Raw genomic sequence first — 22,007 nt, forward strand, 5'->3', positions numbered from 1 at the left:
CCGATCTTACCGGGCCCTCCTGTATCATAAGGTCCTTAATACAAATGATGTCTTGAATAATCTCTTTTAACTCAGTTTTCCCCAGTCCGGGATTTTGTAGCTTGGGAAGGTTTTGCACACCTTGAAAGATCTGGGGGCGGAGGGGAGGGAGTGGCGAAATCTCTATTAATTATTTATTACGATTATTGAGTTTCTACCAAAACGACGTGCATGTTGGGCCTTATTTGAATTTAAAGCGAAGATTTCTTCGGACCCTTTCTCAGTGTGGCTCTGGAAACCCTGGGTTTAGAACCCCTCTCGCACACACCCAGGCGCCTGCGGGCTAGTTCGGGCGGTGGCGCGGGGGAAAGCCCAGGGGAAGCGTGCGTGGGAGGCCGGGCCCGGGGGACGCGGCTCCGACCCGCCAGGAAAGGCTGCTTCGGCCCTCGTTGATTCTCAGGAGAGCCGACACCACTGACGCGTGGGTCCCACAGGCCGCGCCCAGCTCAAGTATCGCGGACCGGGCCAAGAAACTTTGCCCTTTCTCGCCCGGCCTGGCCTCCTCCGCGGGCTCCCCGGCCTTCCCCGCTCCCGCCGGGCCGCGGCCCCGGCTCCCGCCGCGCCCAGCCCACCCAGCGCCTGCCGCGGGGAACGTTCCGGGCCGACCCTAGGCCGTGCTGCCGCGCACCGGTCCTGGTGCCCCGGGCCTCGCCTGCCGGGGCCCAGACGTACTGGCTTCCTTTGACCTCAAGCTTCCCCCGAGCTAAGCTGCGGGGACAGGCTGGGCTTCGCGTCCGCCGCGCCGCAGGCTGAACCCAGCACAGAACATCAAACTCCCCCGGCCCCAAGTTCTCCCGTGACCTCCAACCTCCCTTGGGGTGCCCGTAGAAATGTCCGAACCCGCCTGCGGGGGGGCTCCAGTAGGGCTGGGCTGGGGGCCTGCCTGTTGGACCCTCGGGCCGGGCGCCCACGGGAGCTCGCTGGAGGCCACCCCGCCAAGGCGGGCGGCTCGGCGCGCCCGCTTCAAGGTGCACCCCGCCCCTAGCCAGATATTTATTAGGAAAACTAAGGACAGCTAAGAGACCTGTCAACTTGTCAACTAGGAGACTTGCAAGGCCTGGGCGCTGAATACGGCCCCAGTCCTGTCCAGTGGTCTTCGAAAGCTAAAAAGATAAATATAAAGGTATCACCCACGTCTACGAACAGCTTTGAGTGTGCGAGCTCAACCCGGGAGAGGCCGGTGGGGACTACAGGAGTACTACTGGAAGACGCGGGGCTTTGTCGAAGGGGGGGGGGTGTCCACTATATGTCCTCCGGCCCAAAGGGGGCTCCAAGGGACACTCGAGACACCCTTGATCTTCGCGGACGATGTCCCCCATCCCCAGAGCCCACGCGGGAAGGGAAGGTCTTGTCCCTGGCCTGGCCGGGGCCGCACCTTCGCAGTCTCTACCCACCCCTAAACAGGCTGCGCTTTCGGGTTTTCCTAGGGAGATCTCTCCGGGAGAAGGGGGTAGGGGGATGCAGGAGGGAGGAAGGGGATCCTCGGTATTCTAAGGACAGCTAGGACCCAGCTTTTCCTAAACAGGGCCCTTGCTTCTGCCTTTTCCTAGATTGAACCAACGAAAAATCTGCTTGGGCCAAAGCGCTAAAGTGGAGTGGGGAGGTGGGGGATTCGCCCGTTCCCCTCCGCGGCTTTTAATCATTCCCAAACCTTCATCACTTGCTTGGGGAGGGTCGTCGACCTGGGGTCGAGTGCCCGTTATGCCACAATTAACCCAGGTAGATTTCGCACCATATGATCCCGTTTGCCTTTCTCCCCAAACTGTTCCCCGAAAAACTTCAAGGGTGAAAATACAGCAAGATGAAGGATGAGAGTTTGTCTTGGGGAGTCAATTTTATATTATTTTACATATTATCTGTTCCTTTATTGATTTGGTGTAAAATCAATCCGGTTTCTATGCAGGGTGGACAAAAAGGGGGTAGGGGTTGCGCTCAGCGAATCGAGAGCTACAGAACCACCATTCTCACGGCCCCTTAATAGCTGCACGTAGAAGCAGAGGCAAGCGCTTTTCTAAGTTGATGTATTTGAGAGACAGATACACATTAATCAAAAAGGAGGAAGGAAAGACTATCCCGGATAGTTTAATAGTAACAGGAACAAAGATGACGCGAACCCCATCAAATGAAACAATACTATTTTCATTCAGTTGATCGCAAAGTGTCTTCAATTAATAACTTGGCACTTATTTAAAAGGTTTAACAGAGGTGAAATGGAAACATTTTGTACCAACAACACATCATGAAATAACAGCATCTTCTTCTGTTTAAAATAACTTAATACACTAGAAAAAATATGGCAAATATAAATAACTTTGTTTTCATGGAGAACAAATAGTTACAAAGCTCAACCGCATACCAAAGTTCAGTTAAAAGAGCTTTTCCTCTTTCTTGTAAATTAGAAAAAAAAAAAAACAAATAAGGAGGCTTTCTAGTGATTGGGATACAGATTGCTTAGTCCAGGGTACCCCAGTTTAAATAGTTACATGAATTGAAAGAAAAAAATTACTTGAATATACACCTTTGTGAGATAAAATGCAAATGTTGAAAGTCAACCATCAGTTCACACATTATAGCCAAAATAAACTTTGTTCGTGTGTATCAACATATTTTACACAAACCTACTGCCTGTATCTAGTTGGGTATTATTTAAGGTGATGACAGGATAGAGAGGGGGAAATAAAGCAAAGTTTCCAAATAGGACATCAGGAAATCAGCAGGAGGGAATACTAGAAAGGAGGGAGGAGAGGGGACTAACATTGATTGAGCGCCTACTATGTGCCAGGAGCCCTGTGAGGCGCTGTACCTTTATTATTTCATTTGGTCTTCTTTTCTTTTTCCTTTCCCCACATTTTCTGCCCGCCTCCGTCTTCTTGGGACAGAGTGTAAATTTTTTCCCTTCCGACCTTTTTCTTTTGTCCGACAGGATCAAAGACGGGGCAAAAATTATAGATTTGATATACATCAATTTCCAGATGCTTTTGGTATTGTTTTTCATACTGAAGATGAAAATGGAGTCAGTGCACGTGAATAAAGCAGGGAGCAGGGAGACACCATCAATGGAATACAAGTAACATGCAAAACCGGAATTTACTGTCAGCAGTCTGGACAGTGCTGCCGTAATAATTTCTCAGAGAAATCATTGTCTGTGGTAACATTTTTCGTATTAATACCATTTTTTTTCCTCTCTTCGTTTTTATACTGTCTTCCCTCTTCTTACTTTTCCATACGTGGTGGTTTTTAACTCAAAGCATCTGATTCAACGTAAAAGGAGGCCCGCCTCTCTTATCAAATTTCTTGTATTAAAGTGAACTTCGCAGAAAAAGGTCAGTTTCAAAACCTGTGAACTTCCCAGCTGCGCACTTTTTAAATCTTAATTCTTTAAATAAGTATACCTCTTCCTTCTGTTTTGCCTTTTTTTAGCCCATTAAAAAAAACATACACTTTAAGTTGGTAACTTCCCCCCCCCCATTCTCTGGAGATTCGTCCGGGTTATTTTTCCATATTTTTAAATGTATAAAATACTTTAATTTTTAAAATTTGTTTTTGTTCCTTGGTTCTTTCTCCGATTTCAACTTCTGACAAATAGCAATAAGTTCCCTTTCTCCTTTTTCTTTCTGGTTTGTCTTTTCTACTTTTTTTTTTTTTTTTGCTCATTTTTTATTAACAGGATTTTTATTTCTACGCGAGAGTCCATCGTTGCAGCTTTGCCGCGAGCCACACTCCGCTGTCCCAGCGCTCCCTTGTTCAGTCTCTCTCCAGACTCCCCGAAAACTTGCCCCTACGAAGCCCAGTTCTACGCCCTAGTGTAGGTGAATGGTCAGGAGCCACAGAGCTGGTGCGCCTAGTGGGATCCAAGGTCCCGCGCGGAGTCTCGCCCTCAGAGTCCGGGATGTGGAAGGAGGCAAAGGGCGATCAGCGGGGCGGAAAGAGGTTCGGTTCCGGAGGTCCGGAGGGGTTAAACGGAAAAGCAGCGGGGCACGGAGGGTTTGCAGGGAGCGCGCCGCGCTGCAGGCGCGACGTTGGCGTCACAGACCCAGGGCGGCAGCGTGCTTTTTGGCTTTCAGTCTGAGATCGGCGATGCTGGAGTTCTTGCTGGTGGTTTTGGCTGCGGCGGCAGCAGCCACCACGGAGGCGGCGGAGGCTGAGTCCGCGGCGAGCGTGGCTAGCGGCAGTCCGAAGGGCGGCGCCGGGAACATCATATAGGGCGCGTGCGCGGCCAGGTGCGGGTGCAGGTGGTGGTGCGCGTGCGCCACGGCGCTGTCCAGCTGCAGCTGCGCCTGAACCTGAAAGGACAAGGGCGTCACGTTGCAATGACTATCCTAGGGTGACAACAGAATAGAAACAGAGCATTAACGGCGTCCAGCTTGGCGAGGGGAGAAGGCTGGGGCTAGGGACAGGAAAGGGGAGTTTGGCTGACCTTATCAGTCTGTTACTGAATCTGGGGCGCCACAGGGATACTCCGGTGCGCCAGAGTCTCTGCAACTCGTTCAGCACGCGTAATCTCCCGGGGCCCTGGGGGGGGGGGGGGGCTCCTGTCTGCAGGAATGTGGCCGCCCCCCTCGGGAGCTAGGCCCATCAGAGAGCAACATCGCTATTGTGTTAAAACATCGCCCTCTTCAAAATTACAAAAGTAACTTGGAAAGGCTCTCTTGATGCCATCATACACTTCTTACCCATTAAAGCACTGAAGTACTGACAAGCAAACTATAAAACTTTTCCATGTCACTTGGGGAAATTATTGCATCTTCATCTCAATTGGCACAATTGTTATTACTTCTAACCTTTACTGCTATAACAATTACCCTTGTTATAAAGCAGATCTTCTTTAAAATGCAGATTCTGATTCAGAAGGTCTGCATTGAGACCCCATCTCCCAGGTGGTGCTGGTGCTGCAGGCCTGCAGATCACTTTCTGATTAGTAAGGGTCTCCTTTTAAGATCCCACTCTCTCTCCAATCATTTTTTCTTGCTTCAAAAGCCTAGCATCGGGATGTTAGCTAGAGTCATGTGGTGCCAAGAGAGCTAAGATCTCCCTAACAGTAACCGTCAATACATGGGTACACCCAGGTGTCTCCCCAGTCCAGGGTGCTGCCAACTGAGAGCTAATTCATGACTTCACAGCCTTACCAAGCAGGGGTCCGGGCTGAGGATGGGGAAGGTCAGGTGCTGGTTGGGTTAAGGATTGAGCCTTTAGGCTTGGAGAGCAGGGGCATTTAGAGCACTTGGATTTCCCAGGATTAAATCATTGCTGCAGGCTGTCCTTTTTAAAATGTAGTCTTAAAGGTTTCTTTATGCCTAAGAAAGGGATTGCAGAGGCAGGGCATCCCTGGGAAGACCAAGGCTTCCTTCTTTACTAGAGATGAAGCTTTGTTTGCAGAGACAGCTTTAAAAAAATCAAGCCTGAGTAGGAACTACTTTTATTTATTTACTTTTCTTTCACCAGAGATATTTAATGTGACTAAGAGGTAGGAAATACCTAGAAAAATATTTAGAAAGTTGCCTTAGAAAACACCTTAGGACTAACCTCTGTATTGGATCTGACAAAATCTTAATCAAAAGGCATTTTCTTCCTCTCCCCAAGTGCAATCTTTAGTGCATTTTTAAAGGCCCAGTTGCTGGCCTCAGGCCTCTGCAGGTTTCCCATGAGGACAGAAAGGACTAGGCATGTAGGCCCTTGACATTTTATAGGTTTTTAAAGGGGAGTAAATTGACTATATCATCTCAAAATTATTCTTTAACCACATGGACACCAACACAGGGACTCAGAGAGAGGATATAGTCAACAATTCAAGCAAACATCAGGTCTTTTTACAGTTAAAAACAGGTTGAAACTGGGCCATACTTGCCTGCTGAAATGGCATCCTTAAAGCACCTACGTTGACATAGGGTGCAACTCTACAAGCTTCAAACTGGCTGGCAGCCCCTATGAGAACACCTGTAAAAAAAAGGGGGGGGGAACAACACACAATAATGTGAGGTTAATATTTCCAACATTGCTTTCCAGGGTTCCAAATGATACCAAGATAGAACAAATTCCTTAGGAATTGGACTGTTATCTTCCTAAACAGCTGCCATAATTAAAATAAATGTAATGTACTCCCGAACTTTAGGACTCTCATTAACTGCCTTCAGAGCAGATTTTTAAATAGAGATCATGATTATCTTTCAGAGTTTCTTTCTGACTTTGTATAACAATATTGCCCAGTTCTCTTTTTACTTAGAATATCAGATGTTCTTTGAGAAGCATACCTTTATGGAGTTGATTTTCTTGTTTTCTACATTTTGCTCTTCGATTTTGAAACCAAACCTACAAATTGGAAAAATAAAATAAAACCTAGATGTTATGAACTCAAACATTTTCCTTTAATTATCAGAGTACAATGGAAAAAAATAGTGTTTTAGGTAAGGATTGAGAGATATAACAAGCAATATTTGAATTATAAAAAACACTCTCAATTTCCAAAGTCAAATAATATAAATGAATGATAAAAATAGATTTCATAGACTTTTGCAAGATAAATTGTTTCTTGAGAAATTACTATTAGTCCTGGTTTCATCTTTCTACATTACAGATTCCCCAAGGCCTAACACTCTCCCTGATACCTGATACTAAAGTGATAATGGGTTTAGATGTTTGCACAGTAAGACCTGAGAAGAATGTGCTCATTAATAGCCTGTAATATTAATTAGCTTCATCTTCAAGAAAAACCAAACACCAAAGCAAATAGTGACTCTGTTTTTTTTTTGGGGGGGGGAGATAAGAGTGGGGGAAGAGGTAATTAGTGCCATAAAAGCCTCACTACAAAGAAGTTTAGAAATTCTCTGTTCCTCTGTGCAGCAGAGTATAACACAGCAGCAGAATAATTGTGCCATTATCATGATAATCTAATTTGCTTCTATAGAAAAAATCCACTGCTTACAGTTAGGGTAGTAGAAAATAACCCTAAAATTTAAATAGAAGTATGAAAAAATAAAGACCAGCAATAAAGTTCACTTCTTATGAGAGAAAAAAAAAACCAATATGCTGTGAAAAGGGGAAGGTATGAATCAAGTAACTCCTGGATGCTGTCTTCTCCCAGATATTATCTTCTTAAATAAATTTGCCAACTTTTAAAGGCAGTATGACAGATTTTTAAAAATTCATACAAAGCCTGCTTTTACACTCCAATCATACAGCATTATGTTCCAATAATACAGCATATTGACTGATTCACAAATTAAGGTTTTGAAAAAAAAACTATAAAAGAAAAATAATGCTTTAGAGCTTTTTCTTGTTTTTGAAAGCAAGTGTCATAGTCAATGTAAATCTTCAAAAATTCCCCTGCCATTTAGTGTAATAGAAGGGTAGATTTCATGCCAGGGTGGCATCCTTTGTGTAACTCACATGGCCTGAGGCTTCCTGCCTCTTTTTTCCCCTAGAAGAGTTGGAACTGAGATACTAATGCTCATAACTGTAATAATTATCATCATGTCTTTAAGGGGTTGCTGAGCCTCTAGAGATTTCAGTACACACAGCAAAGGAGCAGAGGCTTAAAAAGGAAGAGCAGAGCCTTCTATTGACGGCTGTGATGACCAAGGCAGCCTATTATTACTTTTCCCCTTCAACGTGACTGCTCTGTTTTTGTCCTGATCCTATTACAAGATGCGGGAAAGCCCCATAAGAATTGCATAGTTTGCTGCAGATGGTGGTCTCCGCGCCCAGAGACCCCGGGAGTATCTGTTACAGTGATACTTTGTAACAGCTGCAGATGTTCAGGCCTAAAACTGCTCCATGTGTTCAAAAAAATAATGACCATCATTTTCTCCTATTTTATTATTTGAGCGGAAATACAATCTGAAACATTTAAATGTTTTCTCCATAAAACTAGAAGGATATGTATGCATGTATGTATATAATTTTCTACCTTGAATGCCCCCAAAGCCTATTGCCATTACTTTCACCCCCACAACCAGTAAAAAAACCAAAAAACAAAAACCTGCTCCAATCTTAACTTTATCACATATGGCACTTGTTGGGTGTTGGACTTTGGGAATGCCAATATTAAGATGTGTGAGTGGTTTTAAAATCAAGTTTCTGTAGGTTCAGGTTTGCTGCCTATGTTAAGCGAGGGAACAAAGAGTGACCAAAATGCATTTATTTCTCTACTGTTTTACACACAGTTTGAGATCAACTGCTAAGGGCAAACTGTAAATTTCCACACTTAACAGTTGCTAATTTTCTTTATAGTCTGTACATCTATAAACCTAATTGGCATATCCGCTTGGCAACCCTAGACCCCAGAGCAGGCCCTCAAGGAAAACCAACTCAGGCGAACAAAATATTCGTTGTAACTTTTAAGGCATCCAGAAGATAAAACGTTTTCTGTGGGATTTTTTTTTAAGGCTTATAAAAGTAGACCCATTAGGATTAAACCACATTAAAGGCATCGTAAGGCAAGGGGGGGGGTGGTTTATAGAAACTCTGGGAGCAAGCCCAGCACAGCTTTCTTCTGCGGGAACATATGTTGGGATGGGGTGGGGTGTAGGCTACAAGACTAAGATTTACTTTGGAAAATAAGACCCCTAGTAAAGATATCCCTTCCCTTCTCACCTCACTCCAGACTCTTGATCCTGAGCCCTCAGTGTGTGTCTCCCAAGCTGCCTCTCTAAACCCACGAGAGCCCCTCTTCCAATCCCCAGGCCCTGCCTTGACCTCCTCACAGCTGCATACCTGCACTCGGGCTTCGGACAGCCCCAGCCGTTGGCTCAGTTCCTCGCGCATGAAAGCGTCCGGGTAGTGGGTCTCATCAAAAAGCCTCTCCAGTTCGTTGAGTTGTTCCAGAGTGAAATTGGTCCGACTTCGCCTCTGCTTGATTTTGGTCTGGCCTTCGTCCTCCATCCCTTTCGCATCCTCTTTGCGATCCTTCAGCTCTGGGGACACTGGAGGGGGCACCACAAATAGAGCCACGCGTATGTCCACGTGCGCACACAGAAACACACACACACACACACACACACACACACACACACACACCACAGCAAATCCTGTTACCAGATTTGTCTCCAAAAGGATGGAGGATCCTGCCCCCTCCCGGAGTTCCTATCCAGTCCCTCACCCTGTCCTGAGGAAGAGGATTCTGGAGACGCCAAAAGATCAACTCCGGGCGGCCGCCTGCTCCCAGCTATTCACCCCTTCGCAACTGTAGCCTCAACTCACCTCCTCACCGTCCACTCCACCGTCCCCTGCCCTCCCCCGCGAACACCAAATCCATTCCACCCAACCTCTGTCGCACTCACCCTCTCCCACGCACGCACAGAATCAAGAGCGCCGCGCCCGGCCAGACACAGAACCCGGTCAGGGCAGAAGGGCGCGGCGAGGCCATGCACTGGCCCCTCACCGGCTACGCGCTGGGCCATTCTCGGGCCAGCTCCGGCCGCCGCTGCCTCTGTTTCTCTCAAACTTGCTGCTCTAATTTGGGAACAATTGGGCCCAAGGGTCGCAGCGGCAGAACAAGACCCGGGTGCTGAGCGGCACTGGGAGCCGCATCTCCGGGCTTTCGGAGCTGACCCAGGGCTCGAGCCTAACCCTGCGGAGGGCCCACGGGCGGCCAGGCAGTCCCTATCCCCCGTGCCGGACACCGGGCGCCTGAAGAGAGGCGCCCACGCCATGTTGGCTGCCTGAAGGGCTTGCGGCTCACACCAGGCCAAAAGGCGAGAGGCGGAAAACTAGCTTCGGGAGGCGCGCGAAAAAGACCGCTGCCTCTGTTCTCTCCTTCTTCCTCCCCATTGGAAAGGCAGACTCGACCCTAAATGTTTAAACCCACAGAGATCAACAGGTTCAAGCGGAACATTAGTGATCCTTGGTTTCTATTGGTTGCTCAAAGCCTTTTCATGCTTCCAGCAGCTCGGTTGTTTAATAAAATATGCATTTTTTTCTGCTCTGGGTTTGCACGCATCCGTTGCTACTTTAATGTCCTTCCTTCTCCTCCCTTTAAAAACAGGAGCTCTGCGAATGTGAGCTTACAGAGTCACTGGAGGGATATGGGTGGATATATATATATATATATATATATATATATATATATATATATATATATATATACACACACACACACACGCACACAAATATATGTTTAGGCCAAGGGGCAGTGATCCGGGGAGCCCGTATCAACATAAGCTGCCCTCTGGAACCTTCATCCTCTGCGCCTGAGTCGGAGCTTTGGATCTTTAAGATGTCAAAGCTGAGTTTGGATAGTCGAGGCTGTTTGCAGTTCTTCCTAGCCCAGGATCCCGATCAGCATGGGTGCTAAAAATCATTTCCGGAAGAGCCGGCCTGCAGAGAAATTAATACTTGTCCTGAGCTTGGAAATCAACAATCCCAGGACTGTGTCTGCCCGCGTTCAGACCCTAACTGCGCCATGCAGCGGGCTCGTGTACCCAGGGCCTGGACCTCAGACTCAAGCCCGGGAGGCTGCACTGGGCCGCCTGACAGTTGTGCCATCACTGTCCAAATTTAGAAGGACCCGCTGCCTGGTCTGGGGGAAGAAGAGCCTCTAGATCCCAGCCCAGTCTAGCATTCTAGCGACGGTGATCTTAAGTGTTGGCCGAATTTCTTGTACTCGGAGTTCGTTTTATGGACATTTGTCCTTCCACCAGGGAGGAAGCGGATAACATTATAGCAAACATTCGGAGCCAAGTTAATAAGAAAATATTTCCACTGATATTGCAATGATCTTTAAGTATGAAAACACACCCTTCAGATTCTATCAAGGGGTTGAGAAGGCTTTGTCTATTTCGCGTCATCCACAGTGGATGCCTCTCAAACTTTTGGAGCTTCAAAGAGAAAGATGTCCGCATTTCCACTTGATTAATAGACTTAATATAATCTCTTTCGCCCCCAAATTTCCATTTATTGGCCTAAACAGGAACAGACCGTGTTATAAACAACTTAATTGCTTGCTTAAATATGTGATTCTACGCATGTCACATATTTTCTTAATTGGAAAAATATGGCAGCACACCAGTTACTGCAGGCACCAAGTGCCAAATTAATTTTATTGTTGAACTCTTTTGAATTGGTACAGGACGCCCCACCATTTAGATAAAGTCATTGCCTAATACTTTGTTGGCACCAAAGGATTCCTCACAGCCCCCTTCGACAAAACCAGAGTACTAAATGATTCGAAACAGCAATGGAATTGTGTAAATATCAAAAAACCAACCAGAAAAAAAAGAAGCCTAACGCGTCTCCCGAGAGAAACAGCCTAGCCTGCCTTGGCCCTGTTCAATCTTAATAGCTCAAAGAGAATGAGAAGTTTTGACCTCCAAGATCCGAGAAGCCAGGATCTTCATGGAGTTCGAGTGGATCTTCGCCGCGGCCGGAAACCCTGGGGCGACTCGAGAGTGAAATCTCTCTCTCCTCTCTCTCTCTCCTTCCTCTCTTTTTCTTTCTTTCTCAGGCCTAGGAAAGGGGCTCCCGCAAACTCGGCGCTAGATGCTAACCATAATCCCGTCGCCTGGCCCAGCTGCTTTCAGCACCCCCGCCGCAGCCAGGCCCAGCGAACTTCCCCATCCGTCCGCTGGCCGTCTGGGCTACCGGCCCATCCTCCGGCTGGTGAAATACGCTACAGCGGAATGGGAATAGCGGGAGCATCTGGGAAGGGCGCGCGCAAACCCCACGCCCCCCGTCTTCACAGACACTCGGACCCCACCCACGACCGTGCACACCACCGGACTCTCACCCCTCCATCATCACTCTAGCTTCCAAAGCTGGGGTCCAGGGGCCCTCTTCGCGTCCCGCCCCTCTCCCCGCTGGGCCTCGGGGTCCTCTCCCGCCTGAGAGGAGTCAGGAAGGCGGGAAGGGGAATCGCGGCTGGGGGTTTAGGCCGTTACCCTCGGTGAGCCGCGGGCTGCCCGGCTCCCTGCTTCTCTCAGCGGCGCCCATGTCCAGCTCCCGGACGGGAGAGCGCCCTCCTCCAGCTCCTCCGCCTGCTCCTCCTCCTCCTGCACCTCCTCCGCCTCCTCCGCCTCCGCCTCCGCCTCCTCCTCCGCCGCCGCCTCCGCCGGCCGCCCGGACTGCCGGGCTGTTGCGGTCGTCGCGGCCGGGCTCGGCGCAGCCCGTCGGCTCCTTGGTCCCGCGCAGCGGCCCGCTCTCCAGCACCTCTCGGTACGTGATCGCCTCCTTCTTCTCCTTCACTTTCTGGTCAAAAGACTTAGAGACGAACGCCGTAAGTTCTTCCATCGCCGCCGATGCCGGTCAGCCCCGCGCTCAACCTCTCCCAGCCGAGCCCCGCTCTTTTTTTCCTTCTTCTTTTTTTACTGCTCCAGCCCCCCCAATAATAACACATCAATGGGGCAGGGGGTGGGGGGAGGAGCTGGAGGAGGAGGAAGAAGAAGAAGAAGAAAAAGAAGAGAAGAAAGAAGAAAGAGGAGGAGAAGTAGGAGAAAAAGAAGTAAGAAGAGGAGGAGGAGAGGAGGAGGAGGAGGAAGAGGAGGAGGAGAGGAGGAGGAGGAGGAGGAGGAGGAAGAGGAGGAGGAGGAGGAAGAGGGAAGGGGCGGGGGCCGCCGGAGGGAAATGGGAACTGATGCTTCCCTGCCGGAGCGCGCTTGTTCAATGTTAAGATCTTTGACAATTCTTCCTGCGGAGAGTTCAGATCTGATAGCAATGCTGCGCTTGAAGTCTCACTATTTATACTTCGCAAAGGCGGCCCCTTGTTCTGAGTAAATTACCTCCCCTTCGCAACTCGGAGGGAGCCCCTTCCTGGGGAAGCACCCGCACCACTACCTTGGGGGTGGAGGAGTGGGGGTTGGGAGGGAGGAAGAGTGGGAGAAGGAGAGGGAGAGAGAGAGAGAGAAAGGGGGGGAGAGAGAGAGAGAGAGAGAGAGAGAGAGAGAGAGAGATTGAGATTGATTGAGGCTAGAGTCCAGGCAGGCTGGAGCTGGAGTGGGAGGGCAGAGAAGGGGACGGGAGGGGGCGGGAAGAGGAGGCCAGTCCCAGGCCGTCCGTGTTTTCAGATAGCCTCGGCCGCCTGTGCTCTTGGCCATTAATCCAGGATTGACGAGAATCCCTAATTAATTTAATTAGGCGTGGATTTTGCGTCGGTGTCACAATTCAGTTAAACACAGGGGAGCTGGACCTACTCCGCCGGGGCGTGGCCAAGAGGAAACTGACAAGTGCGCGGCTGCTGGAGTCAGTCGGGTATTCGGACTCCGCATCCGACCCCACAACCTCGCACCGCGTCAGGGTGCAGCGCAACGGCTCCTCCCCGCCTTGCTGCCAGGCTTCCTTGACCTGCGTTTGGCGCCCCGCACCCCAGTTCCGTATCCTTACCTTGTGTCCCAATCCTACATCCTCGCTCCCCCCACCCTACAACCCACACAGCCCGGCAACCCGGGTTCACAAACCTGCTCGGAGTCAGGGTCCTTTACAGCTTCCCAGGCCCGCGCGGCTCCTTAAGGGGGCTTCCCGGCTCTCAGCCAGAGCTGAGCCTGGGTCTTCACTAAGCTCCCCGCCCCGGGGAGTTTGTGATTCACCCCACTTCTCGCGCCCTGGAGCCCAAGCCGTCACCTCTACAGACAAACCCAACTTGTATGGGCCAGTCTATTTAACACATTTCCCGAGCAGCTGTTCCCTGACAGATTCCATTTTAAAGTGTTTCCTTAGTGCCTGGTCAAGGACAGTTTGACTTCGTTCCCTCTTTGAGGTCTCAGGATCCTGACCCCTTTTCCCTCCCTACACCCGGACCCCTCCCACAATTAACTACAGGAGCTTTTCTTTAGCATCCTCAGAAACATTCTAGTTGATTTCCTAATTTTGAAAAGCAAATTATTATCCCTCTTTGAGTTTGAAAAAAAATCACCTTAAGTTTACACCCCATCTAATTTTACTTACCATGGACTATTCAAAAAGAGGGTCACAGGGGGAAAGGTTTCTCTCTCTCTCTCTCTCTCTCTCTCCCTCAATCTCTCTGTCAAAGCCACAATTTAAAATTCTATTCCTGGACTATTTTCATCGAAATAGTTCGTTATATGGAAGGAACATCTATATTACTGAGTCATTTGTACTGTGTAGGACAAAGCTTGCTGTGAGCAGTGTGGCCATGTATGTATCTCCCACAAGAATATTTACATAGGCAAGTTATAATTACTTGAGTCTACAAACAAATAACATCTCTTCCAAGAGTGGTTTGGGAGACATTTTCAAGTAGCATGAATATTAGTGCAGGTTTTCTTCCGATGTTAAAGGTAACTTGTTCATCTTGAATCTGATACTCTCGATAAAAATAAAATCAATTACAGAACTTTCATAGGTATACTTCTGCCCATCAGTTAAGACATGAACATGAAGTTAACAGATAATTTGAGTACTACCATCAAAGCAACCTGAATCATTTGTAAAGATAGAAAACAAATATAATAATATATTAGTGGTTCTAGAATAGAGGCTATATGTATCTTTGTCATACTATATTATTCTTCAGATTAAAATGTTCACATTTAGTGAATTTAAGGAAAATGAAAATCATACTTTTCAGAAATGTTACTTTACATTTTTTTCTTTTGACTTCTGAAGTTATCCTTTGTTCTTAAAACATTTATTGCTGTATTTAGGAGAAATAATTAAAATCTTTAAGTTTTCGGTAGCAATAGCTTTTAGATATTAATGAATTACATGAGTGCTTGCTTCTATTTTATCACATTACAAAAGAAACTCAAATACATTTCCCAAAGTTACATGAATTTAGAAACATGATTTTACACGTAGTCTTGGTTTACTACTTGTAATCACTTCAATTCTGATATTATCAGAGGGGAATAACCATAAACTTTAATCCTTTATGAAAATCAATTTTTTAGGTTATTTAGCAGAATGACCAGTAATGGGGTCAGCTAAATGGATGTGGTGCTCAAAGAGCTCTGAAACTGAGGTGTTAAATACGTATTCACAAACAGCTCCAACATAACTACTGTAAGAAGTCTGGCAAGGGCACTAGCTACTTCTTAAATTCCACCTACTGAGCCTGAGGGAAAGATGACCATTTTAAGGGTGATCAGGGAAAGCTCAGACACAATCATCGTGTAATTCACACCAAATAGATTTTCCTGGCATATTGGCTTTTTGTATATATTTAGGAATAGTGGTGTTAATATCAGATGTAGCTGTGAGAAATCTGTAGTGTCTCACTAGAGATTCCCACTGGCCCAAGGGAAGTTCACTTAAAAAACAACATCAACAAGGTTTTAAAATCATACACTAATAAATGCTCATGAAGTTCTAGTGATGTTGTTTCATTAGAGAAACAAATATTTTCTCTAGACAGGGTATTAAAAAATGTAGTTTTGGTAAAAAAAACATTGAATAAAGTTTAGTTGACAGCCTGCAGACAGATACACGCGTCCCAATAAAATCCAGGACCCCAGGAGGCCCCCCAGCTCCTGAATTATTTAAAATAAACATGGAGTGTAGTAGTTAAGTTTTAAAACGGTCCCTCAAAACTGACTATTTAAGGTACAGTCATTTATAAACAATAGATTTGTGGAGGTGATTTTCACCCTCTCAAACCTTCAGCGGAAAACTGCAGCTTGGATGTCAGTTGTTGTGAGCGAGTTGATTCTCACAGCCGACCCAAACCAAGGCCAAGAGTTTATTCACCGCCTTTCCGTTTCTTACAGATAAATAATGTAGTATGAGTTACAGAAAATGCCGAATCGCTGTGATTTCTATTAGTTTAAATAACAACAAAAAACCTATACATTTAATCTCTCTTTCAGAAGAAATCTCGTCTCCCTGCCTCAGGCAGCCTTCTCCCATTCCTCCACCAATCCGTTAACTTTAATGTGGGAAACTAATTTGCACCCAACCTGTGAATGCCTTCACCTTCAGGGTAGAAGAAACACCGGTTTCAATGCATTTTTGCAAATAAATCATTAGAGTTTAATCACACACGACTCTATACAGTCTCCCATAATTTACTATCGTTGGGCTAGTTTTCTCCTCCCCCAGAGTGAGATAACCAATTTTGCTACGTGTGGTGTCTTAAACATACATAACTTCCTACGATGCAGATTTGTTTACTGATTACCGAAGACGATAGCGACGATTACTAAGGCAATAACACTTTTCAGTCTCCACCTTTATTGCTTTTTGGGAACAAGAAAATCAAACAAGCAAGCACGCAAACCCTACACCAAACAAAAAATTGGCGGCGTGACAATCTACTCCCTCGGCACTCCTCTAACTCCTAGCCTCCTCTATCGATGCACTCGGAAGCTCGGCTGACTCTGCCTGGCGCTGGAACCAGGAAGGCGGTGAGCTTAAACTGAAGCAAGTTCGGAGGACGGCCCCGGCGCCCAGATTTGAAGGGACGTTTCTTGGTCTGTGGCGCTTGCAGGTCTACGGGAGGCGTGAGGCCGAAGGCCGCGACCCAGGTGATGCCCACAACTGGAGGCCGGGAGGCGGCGCCTACGGGCGCAAGGTTCCGAGGCCCTGCTCCGTCGAGAGGCGGCGCGGGGCCTGGTGCAGTCCGCTTGGAAGGCGGCGTGGAGTGGGGGTGGAAGGGGTGGTGGGTGGCGGCCGCGAGGCTTGCGGAGCGGCGTAGTACGCATGCGCCCCGCACCTCGCGCTTTCTGACCCTTGAAGTCCAAGCGGGGCCTTTGGGTGGTGGGTGGCTGTAGGGTGGTGCGCGTCGCAGGCCTCAAGCTAGGCCTTCGGTCTGGTGGTAGTGAGGGAGGGTTAACCAGCTCTTCTTCCGCTACCCAACCCACACCTCCATTTGCATCCCCAGTCCCCGGTCCTCGATCACTGGTTTGGGTTTCTGGGCTCATCTTGCAGTATGTGGTTGGTGCTTCTTCACTAGCTATAGGTAGGATGGAGCAAGAGGGAGGTTGCAATCTGGTGCACACTGCCCCACTCGTTCTGCGTCAGTGCTGGAGATCCACCTCCTCTTTCACTCCCTATCCCCCTTCCTGGCTAGCACTCTTGCTGAGAGAAAGGTGGTGCTGGGTGAGATAGATTTAATTTCCTTAGCATATAAATACACTCGCATTAAACGCTCCATTTCCTTGACTTCAGAATTTGTGGCCTTGTGGTGATATGACTACGCTTATGGGCTACCTTAAGAGCACGTGGCTACCCTTGAACGCTGTTTGCTTTGGTGAGAGGTTATAATGCACTATTTATACTTGTTGCCAACTCATGATTTCAGGTCAACCTTAACATAATTTCTATCTCAGAGTTATATATATTTAAATGTACACTGGAAGCCTAAATTTTTTGTTGTTACTGCGTTTTCGGAATTAGCACCAACCTATTAGAGTTTCAACTAACTAGTGCTAGGTGTTTACATAAATCAAATATGTTTTGCTGTTACAAAAAAGTATTCCAGCTGTCATCTTTGAACGTAGACATAAAAGCTCTAAGTGAAGGGGATATGCAGAATTCTCAGGTTTAAGGATTTGAATAGATACAACAGGTGCAACCTTGTGGGGAAATTGTGTATCCCCTCTAGCCTTGGAGTCTATAAATACTCACTTTATAAGCAGAGGAGGTTTCCTGCTAAGTGGTTACACTTTACTACTGTTATGTTCTTCAATAAGAGAGCTAAAAATGTTTGAAATAGAAAAAAAATAAAAATAAAGGCAGCTGGTACCTATTTGTTGGCCTTACTAATTCCACCAGTCTTAGCAAAGAGTTGTGTTATGAGTTGGCAAACTTCTGTAATGATATTGTTACAGAAGGTGTATAGATATATTTTCTGCTTTCATTTTCAAACCATTGGGGAGAAATTCTTACGACTGGTAATGCTTTTTTAAAAAAGAGATGCTAATCTACCAATTTTTAGTTATGATAGGAGGAGTGTTTTTGACAATTCTTTATCTCTTTTGAATTTTACTCTGTTATCTTAAATTAGAATTGTACCACAGTTCTTTTACTGCTTTTGCATGGTTTTGTACTTGTTTGTGGATTTCTTCCTATGCTAAAGTGCTATTAAACCCCATTTTTACTTTACCTCTTGGAGGTGGATTTCCTATTGACATGACTGTTTTGTTTGTTTGTTTGCTTGTTTAAGTCATGTGTCCGAGATAAGAGAGAGTATAGTTTGGTATACTAACGAATGAGTAGTGGAGAAATAATTATAAACTGTCATGTTCTCTAAGAATCTTTGTTCTCTGTAATTGCCTGTTTTCTGAAAAAGGCTAACTGCTTGATGTACTTTTATTAATAACTAGACAGTGGAACTACTTGTGTATGCCTTTGAGCTTTCTTTTGAATAACCACATCTTGGCCTCATGTCTTCAATCAGTCACTTAAACTTTTCAGTGAGATGTTTTTGTAAGTGGATGTCCTGCTGTAGTCATTAACTGTCCTGGTTTCAATTGTAGTGGGAGTATTGGGGGGAAGTTTGCAACCATGAGACTGTAACCAGGAAATACTAGAAGGCAGAGTGAGGACAGAAAACCAAGAGCTGTAGGAGTTCTGTACCTGTAGTTGAGTTTTCTGTTTACAGGTAGATTGAAAAATCGGTAGCTTGTGGGGCTCCTAAAAATCTCTGCTCACTTCATTATTGCCTTTATCAGAAAGAGTTATTAATGTGTCTTTCCATGTACTGTACCATAACAGTGGAGTTAAGTATAAGGAGTTCTTTCTTACTAGGAGTGTGTAATATAAATTGATGACCATGACTTGAATGAGCAAGTATGTTCAATTATATGCCAGTGGTATTATGGAAATCCAGAGGTGAGTACATATCTAGGGTGGTGAGTAGGAATTCAGTACTTGTCATTGATAGAGAAGACAATTTTTGGATCTCCCTCTCATTTGCTCTTGTTTAGTTTTCTGAATAAGTATTTGAAGTTAACTATAATAAAGAAATGTAGTGGCTTTTGCAGTCTCTCGAGATTGATTATACTTCAGAGTAATTTTTCTGAAGTGTAAGTATGTTACTTGAAAATATATTTATAGTTTGGTGACGTGGTTTTTAAACTTTTTTTCCTTAGTGTCTCTGAGGAAGGGTTAATGTCTACCATTAACTTTTCTGGGTTAAATGTAATCATTCTTCTATTATAGGTAAATTATGTTGTTTGAAATTAAAACAAAGGAAAATTTATACCCACCTCCTATTCTCTTTTTTTTCCCCCCAGTCAACAACAAGATACATAATTAGATCTGTGTCCTTTCCTTTCTACTTCTTTATGCTTTATTTAGGGACTTAATAAGCTGGATAAGAAAGGGGAATGGAAATAACTATAGATACCTTAGAGCAGTGGTTCTCAAATGTTCTAGATTTGGGATTCCTTTATACTCTTAAAAATTTTTGTGGATCCCAAGAACTTTTATCTATGTGGGCTACATCTATAAATATTGCCTTTCTAGCAATTAAATGAACAAATTTTGAAATATTTATTAATCCACTTAAAAATAATAATAGTAAGCCCATTATATCGTAACATAAGTAACACATTTGATATGAAAAATAACTATATTTTCCAAAACAAACTTAGTGAGAAAAGTGGCATTATTTTCCACTTTTGCAACTCTCTAATCTAATGTCTGGCTTAATAGAAGACAATTGGATTCTTATATCTGCTCCTGCATTCAGTGCATTGTGATGAGTTGTTTTGATTGAAATATATAAAGAAAACCTGGATTCACAACGATATGGTATTGGAAAAATAAGTATTTTAATAGTCTGCAGATAATTACTTCTTTGATACAACACCAAAACTTGACAAGTAGTTGTTTCTTAGAGGTTGGTTGTAATCTGGTATTTGAAACCATGTCAATGACCTCATAGTCTATCACATTAAAATCTGTGGGTTTGTCTTGTACTGTGAGTGGATTTTTTTTTTTTTTTACCCATGCATGAGTCTGTGAGATCCTGAATTGGCCTATGGGAGAATAGTGGTTCACTGAGTTATGCATACCTTCTAAATTTTGACAGTCTTTATTATGTAATTAAAAAAATTTCACATCTCTTAATATTACCACTGATCTCAACAGAGAAATCTTCAGGTATTGACTGGGAAGCTGTCACTTTCATGGTGGTGGATACAAGTTATCCTAAATTCTAATTTTTGCTTGAGAGCTCAAATTTTATCATTGGCAACAAATGTCAGTTTTCCTTGAAATGAAAGACTCTCTTCATTCGTTTTTGAGTCTGAATAGTCATAGTTAGTTCTTTAAAAATAGTGTTTCATGAAAAAGCTAGTTCAATTTGAAATTCATTTGTATAAACACTTTTTCTCAAAATAACCATTATTCTTTAGTATGCAGCAGCGGGTAAGTGTATTTCCCATTTCATCACACAGAATATTAAAAAGATGTGTGCTCAGGGGTTGAAATATAATGAAATTAATGATTTTCACTGTTTTATCAAGGACATTCTTTTTTTTTTTTTTTTAACGATTTTATTTTATTTATTTGACAGAGACAGCCAGCGAGAGAGGGAACACAAGCAGGGGAAGGGGGAGTGGGAGAGGAAGAAGCAGGCTCCTAGTGGAGGAGCCTGATGTGGGGCTCGATCCCAGAACGCTGGGATCACGCCCTGAGCCAAAGGCAGACACTTAAGGACTGCGCCACCCAGGCGCCCCTATCAAGGACATTCTTAAGTGAAACTGGCTTTAACAATTTCTTTTAAACTGTGTGTTGCAGTGAAGAATGTAATGACTACTAGTACAGTTTGGTGCCGTTGCCTTGATTCCTGTTAAGGCACCAGCAGTTTTGCCTACTATTGCTTTTATTTACATCATCAGTATGAAAGTCAACACAGTGAAAAAGGTCAATCATGTTTCAGTATTATAGTTGAGAATAGTTTTGACCTCTTGGATCCGCTGAAAGGGTTTTAGGGACCCTTAGGGGTCTACAGACCCCATTTTGAGAATTGCTATTACACTTCTAGCATAAGCTAGAGAGCAAGGATTTTTGTCTCTTCTTTCCTGATGTATCTCTTATACCTAGGCCTGCTATCATCCTGAGACTTTAGACCTATCTCTAGTGCTCGATTTTCTTTTCTTTTCTTTTTTTTTTAAGATTTTATTTATTTATTTGACAGATAGAGACAGCCAGCAAGAGAGGGAACACAAGCAGGGGGAGTGGGAGAGGAAGAAGCAGGCTCATAGTGGAGGAGCCTGATGTGGGGCTCGATCCCATAACGCCGGGATCACGCCCTGAGCTGAAGGCAGACGCTTAACCGCTGTGCCACCCAGGCGTCCCTAGTGCTAGATTTTCTGAATCTGGATCGTCTTTGTTGATTTACTTTATCCTTTTGGTGGAGCACAGCCTCTAGTAGCTTCCTAAGAAAGGGTGAGTGCAAGGTATAATTTTGAGCCTGCATATTTGAAAGTGTCTTTAATCTGATCTCTTATTTGATCAATGATTGGGCTGGATATAAAGAGGTTGAAAGTTATTTTCACTTAGATATGTGAAGGCAAGTCTTTTTTGTTTTCTGTGTTGCTGTTGAGAAGCCTTTTGTGATTACCCCATTTTTTTTCCTCTTAAGTTTCTAGGCTCTATATATGGCTATTGTCTGAATTTTTCTGAGATATGTGTGGTATATGTCTTTTTTTTTTTTTTAAGATTTATTTATTTTAGAGGAAGAGCTCATATGTGAGCTGGGGGAAGGGGAGAGGGAGAGAGGAAATCCTCAGGCAAACTCCCCACCGAGTATGGAGCTTGAGGTGGGGAGGGTCCTCAGTCCTAGGACCCTGAGACCCTGAGACCCTGAGCTGAAACCAAAAGCTGGCCACTTAACCAACTAAGCCACCCAGGCATCCCTGGTGTATATCTTTTATTGATTCATTGTCCTGGGGATTTAAAGCAAGTAATATCTTTCAATTCTGGAAATTCTGTTGAATTTTTCTTTGGGTATTTTTCTTTATGTCTTTTCTGTGTTCTTTTTTTATGGAATGCATATTGATTAGATATTGGACTTTCTGGATTGATCCACTTTTACCTCCTGTTTTTTATCTTTTTCTTTCTACTTTCTGTGAGTC

General features: G+C 45.1%; 2 protein-coding genes across 2 annotated transcripts in view; one reads left to right on the forward strand and one right to left on the reverse strand.

Annotated features, from left to right (window-relative positions):
* Positions 1-1,915: 1,915 nt before the first annotated feature.
* SHOX2 (SHOX homeobox 2) lies at positions 1,916-12,475 on the reverse strand. Its single transcript, XM_045811830.2, has 5 exons — positions 11,910-12,475; positions 8,749-8,957; positions 6,288-6,345; positions 5,885-5,973; positions 1,916-4,358 (listed from the first exon to the last, which is right to left on the reverse strand). Exons 1-5 carry the CDS (start codon positions 12,256-12,258, stop codon positions 4,065-4,067), a joined length of 999 nt encoding a protein of 332 aa, XP_045667786.1. The 5' UTR covers positions 12,259-12,475; the 3' UTR covers positions 1,916-4,064.
* RSRC1 (arginine and serine rich coiled-coil 1) overlaps positions 11,512-22,007 on the forward strand; it is a 409,375-nt gene continuing 398,879 nt past the window's right edge. The window contains exons 1-2 of the mRNA XM_087870329.1: positions 11,512-11,631; positions 11,714-12,183. Of these exons, the coding sequence (XP_087726455.1) occupies positions 11,512-11,631; positions 11,714-12,183 (590 nt within the window). The remainder of the gene's footprint in view (positions 11,632-11,713; positions 12,184-22,007) is intronic.

The sequence above is a fragment of the Ursus americanus genome, chromosome 20, assembly GCF_024610735.1.
Source record: "Ursus americanus isolate L20-20 chromosome 20, mUrsAme1.1.p, whole genome shotgun sequence".
In the NCBI taxonomy this organism is placed as follows: domain Eukaryota; kingdom Metazoa; phylum Chordata; class Mammalia; order Carnivora; family Ursidae; genus Ursus; species Ursus americanus.

Excerpts from the sequence above, each read along its gene's own strand:
- SHOX2 (XM_045811830.2), bottom strand. The coding sequence starts at position 12,258 with ATGGAAGAACTTACGGCGTTCGTCTCTAAGTCTTTTGACCAGAAAGTG. Across the intron at positions 8,958-11,909 it reads CAGCCCGCGGCTCACCGAGG|TGTCCCCAGAGCTGAAGGAT; the intron begins GTAACGGCCTAA and ends TGCCCCCTCCAG. Across the intron at positions 6,346-8,748 it reads TGTCCGAAGCCCGAGTGCAG|GTTTGGTTTCAAAATCGAAG; the intron begins GTATGCAGCTGT and ends TCCAATTTGTAG.